Below are 13,977 nucleotides of genomic sequence, written 5' to 3'. Positions count from 1 at the left end.
GTGTTTATAAATATCCTCGGGTAAAAGAAATCCTGTTCAGATTAACACAGGGGAAGAAGGAAGATGTGTGACTCAAGAGATGCTTTCCAACCTCTAGTTTGTGATTTTACAGTAAAGATTCTATGTAGTTTTGTCTAATAATAGTTTCCAAATTTATAAAGGGGCTGGATCGCAATTCCGGCAGGACTTCAAGGATAAGGAGTTTACTTTTTCTTCCCGACCACGTGGTTTGTGTCAAAGAACTCTCCTTCAAGTCGAGTGTTGCCCCAGTCATTGTGTGCACTGAGTGGGGGAGGAGAGCAGTAACAACAAGTGTTGGTTGACATGGACTAAGGCAAGAAGGAGGAAATCTTTCCTCTACGTGTCCCATACTTGGAAAAAGCGGGAGATTCACTCTCCTCCAAGGACTTATTGGTACCAAATGTTCCAAAAGAAGCAAAAAGGAAAAGTGGCATCTTAGTTAAAAATAATTAGTGTGGTGACCCTGCACAAGGGCAATATTGTTTCGTGGGGATATTCTGTGTTACAATGAGGGCTTCAATGGTCCTGAGGAGAAGCCATACCTCAGATCACCTCACCCAGGCGTAGTTGCTGTGTGTTTATAGCCCCTGGTCAGCTGTCGAATTCTCCTGCTCCCACCGTAGGCCCAGAAGAGCATGTGGTGAGACTGTCCGGCCACGAGGATGGATTTGAGATCATGGTGTAGGAACTGTGCCATCCTTGAGATCCGAGGCCAGGGACTTGGCTGTGTCTGCAACACACTCTGCAACAACAGAGGGGCGTTGGATAGGCATACAAAACGTTGACTCTGTACATATAAACGTGCAGGAGAGCAGTCTTTAAAAAAGCTTTAAAGCCGCAGTGTGTTTAAAGTCTAGCGTTAATGAGTTCAACATCACGCCAGAAGCAGAGCGTGTTTTACAAAAGGAATTGGTCTCTTATACGGTGTGGGTCTTCTGGGAAAGGCGGTCACAATCAGAATGAAAGGTGCTTTTTCATGGAAACATTTTTTTGTTCTGTTGACCATTGCTATTTCTGCAGAAAATACAAATCAACTGAATTACAAATAATTAGATTCTTTTTACCATGGCTGTTGAAACATCCTAAAATTTAAATGAAGAAATTTGGAATTCAGGTATTATAAAAAGGATAGAAAGAAAGAGAAGGATTGGAGAGAAGGCAGCTATGGTCTCAATCCTGTTAATTTCAGAGGCAAGAAAAAGACAGGCTTTTTTTCCCGCCACTCACAAATTGGGGCCATTTTACTGACACTAGTGGCTTTTATAAATCCCAAATGCGTAAAGTAAAATTTCAGTCTCCAAACCCTTAAAATAAAATTTCTTCTGTTTAGTCTATCAAGCCAAACTCTTGCATGTTAAATTTCATTCTTTACCCTAGTCCTTGTTTATGGCTAAGAGACTTAATGCTTCCAGCATTTTTCCCAAATGGAGAATCAACATAGTTTGCTTACCATGTTAACAAATAAACAAGATTTTGTTAGGAGTCACAAAAATAAATACTGCATTTTACTTTCGTTCTTCACATTTCCAGAAAGGTTTTACTCCGCTGCACGTGGCAGCCAAGTATGGAAGCCTGGATGTGGCAAAACTTCTCTTGCAACGCCGTGCTGCTGCCGATTCCGCTGGGAAGGTAAAGGTTTTCAGTAAAAACTGTTAGTTATATAACTCAGGCAAGTTGGGAGCTTTGGAAGTTTGTATTTTAAGATGTCTTTCTCACTCTTCTGAAGGGAATATGAATGTAACTGATGAAATAATCTCAAATAGACATGATGGAGATGTCTGTCCATGACCTGTCCACAAACACACCGATCCAGACGGCGTGTACAGCTGTGCCACAAATGTGTGCTCTTGTCACAACGGGGCCCAGGTCCTGCCTGTATTAGGAAGAATCCCTGCATTATTCTTGTAGTAATTCTTACTTAGCATTTTAGACTTTTATTTATGGTGGACATCAAGATGCTCTGTGCTGGGGGCCGGCCAGCTGGCGCAGTGGTTAAGTGCACGCGGTCTGCTTCTCAGTGGCCTGGGGCTCACTGGCTTGGATCCCAGTAGGGACATGGCACCACTTGGCATGCCATGCTGTGGTAGGCATTCCACGTATAGAGTAGAGGAAGATCGTCATGGATGTTAGCTCAGGGCCAGTCTTCCTCAGCAAAAAGAGGAGGATTGGCAGTAGTTAGCTCAGGGCTAATCTTCCTCAAAAAAAAAAGATGCTGTGTGCTAATTATAAGCTCAACCAGTCATTTTCAGTTTTAGTTAAGTTTCTAATATGAAAATCATTAGGTATTTATTTTGATTATTTTTTTTCTATTCACTGTATTAATTAATTAACACGGACTTAATCGATATCAGTGTCTGTGCATCCTGGTAGCTTCAGGGCAGCTAACGCTTATTTATTAATGCTGAGACTTAAACACACCCTTTACAGAACGGCCTTACCCCGCTCCATGTTGCTGCTCATTATGACAACCAGAAGGTGGCGCTGCTCTTACTGGAGAAGGGTGCTTCCCCTCATGCCACTGCCAAGGTGAGGACCCCAGAAAAGGATTTACAGACATGGGGTGTAACTATACTCTGACAGCGCAGGGAACTGCTTTTTAAACACGTGGAATGGTATAACTGCAAGCTGTCCTAGTAATAAATGTTTGGTATTGACATCTTTTTTCTTTCTTTGTCTTTCTACCAGTTGCTTCCACAAAGCCTTTTAAGATTTTTTAAAAGTCAGTAGATATTAAGGGGATGTGCCCAGGAACCAGTAGAGATGACTTTGTGACCAACACTCGTTGTTTAGAGACTGAAGTATGAATTGGAGAAATGAAACATAATAAAGGCAGTGCAGGTTTCTTCTTGCCCCTGTAGACAGCATGTTAGGATATAACATACCCTTTGATTCGCTCATTCCTTGACTTCAGATTTTTCACTGTGCTATGTGAGTGACTCATTGTTTCTTTGCCTTTTAAAGGTTTTATCCATGGTAACTATAGCATACATCCTTTTAAGTTCCTAGGCTAGGAATGCCTTTTTGGTGTTTATGTAGCACCAACTGCTGAAACAGCTCCAGCTAAGACTTGTACCCTTGGTCAGGGCCTTTCCCGGTTTCCTTCTCATTACACTGGAAGTGTACATCAATGTCGTATAATACATAAGGTCATCACTGCATCTTTCACTGATTCATTCAGCAAACGTATATTGAGGGCATATCAGGGTGTATTTAGAAAGAAAAAGTATGTATTGTGGTGGGAAAAAACTGATGCTATTAGATGACGTAATAAAACAACAGGTACTGTCATTTATGTGGCAAACACTGTGTCCAGCACTTTACATGAAATATCTCATTTGATCTCATAATAATCCCATGAGGTTGGTGTTATAATGATTTCTATTTTATAGATGAAGAAGTGAGATTTAAATAGGTTATTTTGTTTGTCCAAAGTCACATGACTAAGTGACAGCTAGGATCTGACCTCAGGCAACCTGACTTTACAGCCAGCAGTCTTAACCACCAGGTCCACTGTGTCCCAGAGCAGGGGAGAGAGAATTATTCCATTTCTATTGTGTAAATATCTACATGTGTACTCACATGTCTATTTAAATTATACATACTTAGTAAGATGGAATACTCTATGTAGAAGTATATTCTGCATAATGCCATATATTTTGTATGTAAACACATTATATATAATAAAATATTATAAATATATATACAACTTTGTGCACATACTTACATATACATCTACATATATACATCTATGTATACATAAATATGCATATTTTATTGGTACAAATATACAACTTACAATAAAATATTTAAACTGTCAAAGAAGGAGGGAAAGTTTTTATAATTGCACATACCATTCTTCCTCCTTTATACCCTTTTCTCTGTAATCTCATCAATTCTGCATTTATTTTATGTCTTTCTTCTTACTAGATTATAAACTACTTGAGGACAGTAATCATGTCATGTTCATTTGCATATCCCTGAGGTGTCTCATGCAATATTATGTGGGTTCTCAATAAGTTTGTATGAAAGAATGAAGACTGAGCAACTATTTCAATGGAATAAAAAATACCTGCTCACTTAACATGCCAGTATTTTTTTTCATTAGCTTTCCAGGTTGACCATTTTTAACGTAGTTGTAAAAGACTTCATCGATACCCAACACAACACTTATTTGAACTCTTATTAGTATAAGGAAAGGATTGTAGAAAAACTATAAAACACGTTTTCTCCTCCCACAAGGGACTCTCAGTCTACTTGGGAGAGAAGACCTAAATTATACAATAATGTTTGTGGTTTTCCCAAAGAGACAAATGTAGCCTTGATCTCTCGCCTCTTTAGTGTATGGTCCTTACTCTTGGGCCACAGACAAAGTCCAGAAGACGAGACAGAGCAATCCTCTGCTCCAGAGCCCACAGTAGGGCAGGTGTTCAGGAGGCTCCTCTAGTGTCTCCCGCTCATCTGCCCCAGCCTCTCGGTGAGCATGAGTCCTTCAGCTCTGGGGCCGCTCTAAGAGGCGTCTAGTTGGTTGAACCCTCAGCCCCATCTCTACTTTCGACTCTCTATTCACTACAGTTCCCCCCGAAAACACACACACAACACTCACGGTCCTTTGGACCCTAGAACCACTTTGCTTTCTACCAGAGTCCAGAACTTTTTCATAATCTTCATTGGGGGATTTTTTTGGTTATTTGATTCCAAAAAATTTTACTCTACATGGAGCAGGAGGGCTCTTCAGGTCTTGCAGGTCGACTATCTGCTGGAGAGTCAGACCTCTTATATTGCCAAATTTGGCACTCTTTGATGACCGCTTGCTTTGGTGTGTTAGAAGCCCCTGTCCTCCTCCACATGAGTCTCTGACTTTACCCCGCCTTGGTAGGTTTCCTCTGATACTTTACCTAACCTCTGTAGAGCCTGTGCTGCAGGAATGAGGAAAGTCGGGACTGAAGAAAACAGAATGTAGCAAAAAAATGATGCCTAAACTTACAGGCCCCACAAAAGCCAGTGTGCCCTTCTCTTCATAGAGCCCATGGTCCAGCTCTGACGTTCTAGACTACCTAGAGCATCTGGGGCCTGATCAGACCCTGAAAAGACTTCCAAGAAGAGCTGCTGGATTTCCTCAGCAGCTTAAAGAGAAATAGCATTCATCTGGACTGAAAGATGCTTATTTTTGCTTGGAGCAAAGGGGACAAAGTAGATAGATAATGTTGGGTTTGTTTTTTTTTTTTTTTTTTAGTACACTTTGCAGCTAGACTTCAGGAAATAACATGACCTAAAATGACCTCTTACGGTTGTCTCACAAGAAGCATTTGATCATGATGTTGTCTTTCCCTTCAACGTGTCACAGTTAATGGCAAAGCCACTGTTTTTTATTTCAACCACACATTTTTCATGGAAAATTCTACCAGGCTTGATAAAGAAAAGGAAAGGAAACAATATAGTTTCCAGACTTACCCTCGTTCCAGAGTTTTGTTTGTTTTTTCTCTTAGCGAAGTATGGGGACTAAAATTTGGTTCTTGTAAGGCAAGTACGAGTTCCTCTGGTCCTCTCCATGAACTCTCACAGAAAATTAGGAGCCTCATATTTCTGCTTTTGAGCCAGCAGGTTGTAGAGACGAAGGGGAGATCCAGGATTTTAACTGACCACAAGATTAATATAAGCCAATTTTGTTGTTTCATATCTTTTCCAGTAGAATGCAACCCCTTAAAGATGGGGTTGTGTCTTGTCCACCTGTGTACCCCCACACCTGGCATGCTGCCTGGCATATGCTGGGTCCTCGCTAAACAGCTGTCGAATGAGTAAAAAAGTACAATCGAACCAGAAGCATATTAGAAGGAGTGTTATAACAAGATCGTAGAGAGAATTCCATTTTATCCTGTGTAATTAAAACCATCTCTGAAATATAGCATTCGGTTCCGGGTAGTACCATTCAACAGCAACACTGAAAACTAGAATCAGTTCAGAACGAGTCATCCTCAGTGAGGTCTAGCAATGGGGCTTCAGTCAGGAATAGTTGAAGGAATGGAGAAGTTTAGCCTGGAAAAGAGAAGACTAAAGGGAGATAGGAACACCATTTCCAGGTGTTTAAAGAATGGTCATGAAGAAGAGGAACCTGGCTTGCTTCATGCTGCTCTTCAGGAGAAAATCAATATTAGGGGGAGACTTTAAGTTTTGGGGCTTTTGTGTCTCTATCTGTCTCACAGTAGGATGGGGTGCCTTGTGACATTGGTTGCAAAGATTTGGGTATTGTTGGATGGAAACTCGTGACGAGTAAGAATTTGGATTTACTACAAACTCACTTTTAACGTGTTTAGCTTTTCTGCTGATTAGAAATTCTTATTTCCTTGAGAGGTATATATTAGGGCAATTGTTAAGCTTACTATATATATATATATAGTAAGCACCTCATATGTGTGTGTGTGTGTGTATATATATATACATGTTTTATTTACTTATTTATTTATTTTAGAACGGCTATACTCCTTTACATATTGCTGCCAAGAAGAATCAAATGCAGATAGCTTCCACACTCTTGAACTATGGAGCAGAGACTAACATTGTGACAAAACAAGGAGTAACTCCACTCCATCTGGCCTCCCAGGAGGGGCACACCGATATGGTCACCTTGCTTCTGGATAAGGGAGCCAATATCCACATGTCAACCAAGGTATTCTGTTTTTACCTCCTGTTTTAGTCGAGTCTTTTGGACGAACGTAAACAGAAACTAATCAAAGATAACTTGGACCAAAAAGAGGGGCTGTATTAAAAGGCAACAGAGATGTCTTACAGAATTCAAGGACAGTAAAGGAGTCCAGCCTTATGAGGACTGGGAAACCACAAGGAAGCGAGGAGTGGGCCTCTCAGACTCTCCGTCTGTACGGCTGCATTTTTGCATCTTGACTTTTCCCTGAAAGTCAGTTTCCTTTACCCCTCTTGGTAGATCTGCTTTCTCTGCTTCTCTGCATATGTGACCAAAGAGGCTACCCCATAGCTCCCAAGAGTTAATGTCACGCAGTTCAAGCATCAGCCCAGATTGCTGCAGCACCTGGTGGGCCTGGTTCCACATCCCAGAGAGCGAGAGAGAGAGTGAGAGAAAGAGGAGAGAGGGGTGACAGTTTCATCTGGAGTCTGACCCAAACAACTGCTTCTAAGCTGCTGGGCCATGCCCACCACCCAGTCGTTCTCCAGCCCAGCTGAGCATCGGAGGCACCTGTGGGTAGGGGTAGGGAACTCAGTAAAATATAGATTTCCGAGCCATCTTCAGCTTGTCTTGGATGGTGGTGGTGGTAGTGGTCAGAGAATCAGTGTTTTTAATAAAGCACCCTAATCATGTCAGTCTTTCCCCAGAGAATAGCCTTTGTGGGCAAGCATATTAACTATAAGAGCATAACAGTCAGACATATATGGGAAAAGATATTATTCAAATATAAAAATGTCTAGGTTTTTACAAGTACATGTCTGTCTGTCTGTCTTTCTCTCTACGTATATATTTGTAGCTCTATCTATTGTCAATCTCATCTATTCTATATCTGTCTTACACTTATATCTACCCCAGTAGAGCCAGCTGCTGAGAAACTAAAAATGGGAGCCTATATTTATGTTAGCTCACAATTTAGATCTCTTAATGCTTTTTGTAACACATGGTGTGGGTTTAGTGAAAATTAAGTTTCTTAGGATTCTCCACAAATATACAATTCTATGTTTTCTACATCTCACTGTTGAGTTAATTAGTGCTTTTGGAGACTCACTTGTAAATTGCTCTTAGCATTTGTAAATAGATTATATAGCATCTGTCCTTTGGAAACAGCTATAAAAAAGACAGGTTGTTTTGACTGCCTTTAGCGTGCTATTCTGTTTTTTCCCCTCAGAAGTATTCTAGTACATCACTTGCCCTTATGCACTTCTCTGTTCTCTATCAAAGTCCCACAGATCCTGTTTTAAAGTATCGTGAGAGCTAATGATAGAGTTAGCCCTCCAAAAGATACTTGCATTTTAACCAGAATGAACGTGATGGAGCCTTATGGTGAAATTCAGTGTATTAGCCAGATGGTCAATACAGTCTGAGCATGGATTTGTTTGTGGCCACTGAAACCATGCCATTTAGGGGGTCATTTGCCCTATTGGGGATATCCTTACCATGAAACCAATGGTAGAATGTTTCATTTAACATCAGTCTATGAAGGGGGCATGTAAGTGTTTATTGCCTGTTAAAAACACATCTTTATTTGAAAATAAACACAAGAAATTCATAAACAAATCATGCAAAATTTTAAGTAGAATGAAAATTCTGGACATGAAACTGATCTTGCAATGTTTCTGATGGTGTTATTTTTAATTCATAAAAATGGTACATATATATCTGAAATCAGTTCACTGGTAAATTCAAGTGCCTAAAACACATCCTGGCATATGAAAAGTACTCAAAAAATACTATCAAACGTACAAATGATTTAGGTTTTGAAGATATTCTTTAAATTTCAGTTTTCCTTGATGGATGCTACTTGTACATATAGTAAAGCTGCTAGATTATCTATGGCAGAATAAACCACTTTTTCCTCCTTTCTCTATTCTTTCATCTTTTATTAATTCTTACTGAATGTTAATTACATATTCAACTAACCGGAATAATTACTCAATGTATATATGCCAAGCAATTTACATAAAAATGGCCAGTTTATGGTGCTATATATAAATGATGGAGTTACTTTTTATTTACCATTTAGAGGAACCAAAAAAAATAGTATACTATCTTTGGGTGCTGGAGAAAATTATTCTGAACGCATTTCCTGTAACTCTGTACACTTTTTACATTGATGTGCTATTTTATTGATGAAAATATAGACTGTGCTATGGTTATAAAGTGTGAAGTAGTAGTTGGTTGATCAATTATTTAACTGGATAAATAGATTCAGCAGGAGGCACAGATTGGTTTGAAATGAATGTTTTTGGAAGCTTATTAGCTGAGTTATTTTAAAGTCTTACATCATAATTTAAGTACCCAATATAGAAAATGTAACTTGCTGCAAGTGTTGATTAACTTAGAGAATATGTCTTGGATGGAAAGTCCAAGATCCATCAAAAGTTACAGTTTCTGGGGGGAGGCTATGAATTTTCCAGGATTTTTTCAAGACATGATATTATAGAGGATGCAATGTATTTTCTTCTTCAAATGTACCCCTTGGCTTCCATTCTCTCTGTAGAGCGGACTCACATCCTTACACCTTGCAGCCCAGGAAGATAAAGTGAATGTTGCTGATATTCTCACCAAGAATGGGGCTGATCAGGATGCTCACACGAAGGTAAAGCAATTGCTCTCAATACTGTGACAGGTTCTGACTTGGATGATTCCCAGTAGCCCCCATTCAGTCACCCCAAGTCCAAGTCCCCCCTCCTTAAGAGTCCATTCTCAATTAATTATGACTCTCTCCTGCTCATAAATCTATAATGGTTCTCCAGTTTGGCTGGAATCAAGTTCAAATGGATAGCATGATATCAGGACCCTTTACAAAATGATTCCAGTTTTGCAGACTTAAGTCTACCCTCCTCCCTTATTGCTTCAGCTAGTCAAGACAGCTTGCTGTTTTCTTCCTGTACTTGCTTGCCTCCATGCCCTTGGTCTTGAAATAGCTTTTCCCTCTCTATGCCATTAAATTCTTCAAGCCCACCATAGCTACATTTTTCACACACCTCCTCAAGATCCTCCTGTCAGGCTCAGTCTCTCCTCCTGTTATCAGGTCCTGTTATTTGTGCCTCTCTCTTAGCTCTTTGTCAGATTAAGTCACACACATCTGATCTCCTTTGCTGGTGTTAAGTACCTTGTGTTCAGGGATCTGCTCCTATCCATATTTCTATGTCTATATCATCTGCTAAGTAATATATGTACAAATAGAATTTCTCCCATCTTATCGCAAATGAAATTCTACCTAATCGCTCTCCCCTGAGTATTAACCACTAGAGAGGTAATTTATTTGTTTATTATTATTTATAGCTTGGTTACACTCCTTTAATTGTGGCCTGTCACTATGGAAATGTGAAAATGGTCAACTTTCTTCTGAAGCAGGGGGCAGATGTCAACGCAAAAACCAAGGTAAAATACTTGTACTCATTTTCATTTTCCATAAGCAAAAAGGTTCAGCCATATGCACACTTTGCTAGCTCACCATAGCTACAAATGTATCTTTTTTTCTTTTTGGTTCTTCTAAAGCAGTTTTGAATAAGTAATATCAGTTTGTACAATTGTTTGAGACTTCTCATTCTAATAACCTTTGATGGGTTATGTAGGTTAACTTCAGAACTACTTCTATTCCAAAGTTCAGGTAGCTGACATGGATTTAAACTTTACTGCAGGATACAGTAGATACCTGGAGAACATCGTGATGTTCTGGCTCACCACCTTTACACCGTTGCAGGGCCTTGGCTCCCTCCCCCAGCCCTGACGCCCTTGTGAGGAAAGACAGACAGGCAGCCCAGACTGCATTCCTTTCATTTCTTTAAAACTGATATCCATTAAATGTATGCTATGAGTCATATATACACTATATATGGCTTTAGGTATATTAAATCACTTAATCCTTAAGTAACATCATAGTCAGATGCTATTACTACCTCTATTTTACACTGTGACTTTAAGGAACTTGTCTAAGGTCACAAAGTATTAGTCGGCAGAATCAGAATTCAGTCCCAGGCAGTCAGCGTCAGGGGCCGCTCTTACTGCTGCGTATGCTGTTCTGATTCCCACGTTGCTACAAGTCAGTAACCTCAACTCACTGCATCTAAAATCTTATCCGTCATCATTCACTTTCCTACCTGACATTTATTCCACACTATCAGATCCTGTTGCTTCCCTCTCTTAAGGAGTTCTCTGACCTATTCATCCTCTTCCATTCCTTGAGTCGCTGTAATGGGACCTGACCTAATGCAACTTTCCAGATGGCCCCCCGTAACTTTCCCACAACTAAACTGTAGCCTGTTAATACTTCACTTTCTCCCAACTAATATTTTCCCATTTTGCTCATAGTCTTTCCTCTTCCAAGGTGCTCCCTCTTTTGTCTATTTAAATCTTATCTGTCCTTAAACTACAACCTCTATAATGCTTTTCCAACTACTTGAACATTTTATGATTACCATATCCCCAAAATAATAGTGCTTCCTTTTTAAATTCACTCATAAAACATTTAAAAATTACCAGTACATACTTTTTAATGTCTTTCTATTTTTATTGATGGTTCATTATAAAAAATAATGTATGTTCTTTCTAATCACCTCCTATTCACCCCTGAGGAAAGGATTCTTCACACTAAAATAGTAGGAGATAGCTGAACACAGGACATCCAAAATAATGCAAACTTTAAATTTATTTTTTTATTTCATTTTTTTTTCTTTTTACCTTTTGAACCCCTTCACCCAGTTTGTCCACCCCCCACCCCCTGCCTCTGGCAACCACCAATCTATTTGCTGTATCCATGAGTTCAGTTTTTTGTATTTTGTTTAAGATTCCACATACAAGTGAGATCCTTCAGTATTTGTCTTTCTCTGTCTGATTTATTTCACTTAGCATAATATATATATACACATACCACTATTTCTGTATCCACTCATCCACTGATGGGCACTCAGGTTGTTTCCATCTATTGGCTGTTGTAAATAATGCTGCCATGAATATGGGAGTGCATATATCTTTTTGAGTTAGTGTTTTTGTTTTGTTTGGATAGATACCCAGAAGTGGAATTGCTGGATCATATGGTAGCTCTATTTTTAACTCTTTGAGGAACCTCCATACTGTTTTCCATAGTGACCGCACCAAATTACATTCTCATCATTCCCGCCAACTCTTTCACATTTGGAATATCATGTGGTCATGCTCAGTGAGGCAATAATGTGTAAGGCCTGGGTGGGAAGTTCTCAAGAATAATGCAGAGCTGACTGGATCCCAACTGTTTTTTCCTGTGGCATTCAGCAAGGCGAGGTGGGAATGTAACAGCTCACTTCAGTGTACTCAAATTGTGCACTCTCTTCAAGGGGAAGAGAAATGTGCAAGATAACTACTGCTGCCAGGCATAATATAACTCAGCTCAGGTTCCTTGGTCCAAAGAAATAAGTAATTGCATGTTGTTTTCTTAAGTTATATATCAGGTATCCCTAACTGCAGCTATGAGTGGGCTCAAGTAAATTACTGTGAACACATTTAGGAATTTTCAAAGTTGTCACTCAAGATGCTACTAATTAGAAACATATGAAGTTTAGGAAGAGTCAGTTTTTTTATATCCTTTAGAAGTCGAAACAAAATCATGTCTCTATATAAGCATATTTATAAGTGAATTAAAAATAAAGTTATTTTCAAAATTATAAATAATACTATTAACATTTGAGATTCAAAGCTTGTAATCCGACTCTAGCAAGAGTAGCTGCTGCCTAGCTTCTGACTTCTTGAGTTCTCATGAAATTGCACTTTGAGACTTATTTACACTCTCAAATGTGAATTCTCAGGTGGTAGCACCTAGCACCATTTTTGCTGACTCAGCTCACACATAAGCACTGCAGACAAGACCTTCTTATTGGAATCCAGGGATTCTCCTGCAAGGCATAAGTGAGACTTTGGCAGAACTTGCAAACGTTTATCATATGTTTTTAAGTGTTGGATTGTTGAAATGGTTATAATATTTAGAAGCCAAACGTACTGTCTAGATAACATCACTTGCCTCCCTGGGGTGTGGTCTGCATTCAAATGGACATTTGGTTGAGAGAAAAATTTCATTTTAACTTTCAAGTTTTTTTTAAAGTAAACTATGTAGATTTTACTTGCTTTTGGAAGTAAATATATCTTTTGATATATCTTCAGGGGAGTGGATAGATACATACCTCAAAGAATGTTCTTTTAATAAACACAAGAATTTTTTCACAGAGAATGACATCTTTGGAGAAGGAATTGTGTTTTCTTCATCACATCTCATGTGTAACCATAGTTACGGAAAAATTGTTTGGTTGCTATGAAAATGTAAACATATGTGTTGCCTTTGGTCCTCAAACATTCATGACTTGGTCTAAAAATTTGGAAAAGTGAACTTGTTTTATGGGACTATTGCTTAAAATTAGAATGAAACCCTGTAACATCAGCTTGAGGCAAGCCAGATTTTGTTAATTATATGATTAATTTGCAAAGAGTGTTTAGAACTTCAGCATATAAAAGGAAAATTTTCTTTATAAAATATGCTACAAAGATCATAGAGCTCTTCAATGAGAAAGAAAAATAATGTTAGCATTTTCATATAACTTTAGATAAATTAAAGAAATATTTCACAGACAACATATTTGATCCTTCACCAAACTTGAAATCTTGGCCATTTCCATTTTATAAATGAGAAAATTGAGGGTTAGAGGGGTTTAGGGAGAGGCTAGTACTCTGTAGAACTGAGTCTACAGTTCCTAGCAGGGTGGGGCTAAGATGGAAGATTAAGCTTCAACCGAATAGTCACGTAAAAGCTTCTGAGTTGCTCCCCACTTCCCTACAGATACACTCACGCACCCGAGGCTTCAGGTAAAAGTCAGATGAAATCAGGCCTGGGGGGCATCTTCCCGGCCACAGTGTCCATTGAGGACTCAGTATAATGTGGGCTATTGAGGGCAAGAAAGGGACTATGGCATCATTAATTTATGTGAGCACAGCGCCTCTTATTTAGCACATAGCCCGTGGGTAGTAAATGTTTGCTGAATGAACTAACTTGGCTGGTACTGAAGAGGTGAATTAAGTTTGGTTGGTAGAATATGTGTAAACACAGTGGAAAGGGAGAATTTTTAGGAGAGGAAATATCACTTACTTTATGCTTCTCAAATGTCCATGGATTACCTGATTTGAGAGCAGAGTCCTGTGATAGCTCTAAATTTCTCAGATTTTTATGTCCAGGTTTTCTGGGGTCGTTCCGTTGTAGGGATGTAGAGTATAGCAGACGTGCAGAGCTGATG

The 13,977-nt window shown here is 39.2% G+C and overlaps 1 protein-coding gene across 50 annotated transcripts in view; it reads left to right on the top strand.

The window, feature by feature from the left end:
• Positions 1-13,977, top strand: part of ANK2 (ankyrin 2) — a 619,163-nt gene that overhangs the window by 518,775 nt on the left and 86,411 nt on the right. For 41 of the 50 annotated variants that reach the window (XM_070609318.1, XM_070609330.1, XM_070609316.1 and 38 more), the window contains 5 exons: positions 1,552-1,650; positions 2,449-2,547; positions 6,488-6,685; positions 9,219-9,317; positions 10,007-10,105. In XM_070609318.1, the coding sequence (XP_070465419.1) occupies positions 1,552-1,650; positions 2,449-2,547; positions 6,488-6,685; positions 9,219-9,317; positions 10,007-10,105 (594 nt within the window). The remainder of the gene's footprint in view (positions 1-1,551; positions 1,651-2,448; positions 2,548-6,487; positions 6,686-9,218; positions 9,318-10,006; positions 10,106-13,977) is intronic. The other 9 variants (XM_070609363.1, XM_070609359.1, XM_070609329.1 and 6 more) reach the window with 1 other exon arrangement.

This window comes from Equus przewalskii, chromosome 2, assembly GCF_037783145.1.
Source record: "Equus przewalskii isolate Varuska chromosome 2, EquPr2, whole genome shotgun sequence".
Classification (NCBI taxonomy): Eukaryota; Metazoa; Chordata; class Mammalia; order Perissodactyla; family Equidae; genus Equus; species Equus przewalskii.
Note: the sequence above shows the minus strand (reverse complement) of the source record. Positions and strands in the feature narration are given on the sequence as shown.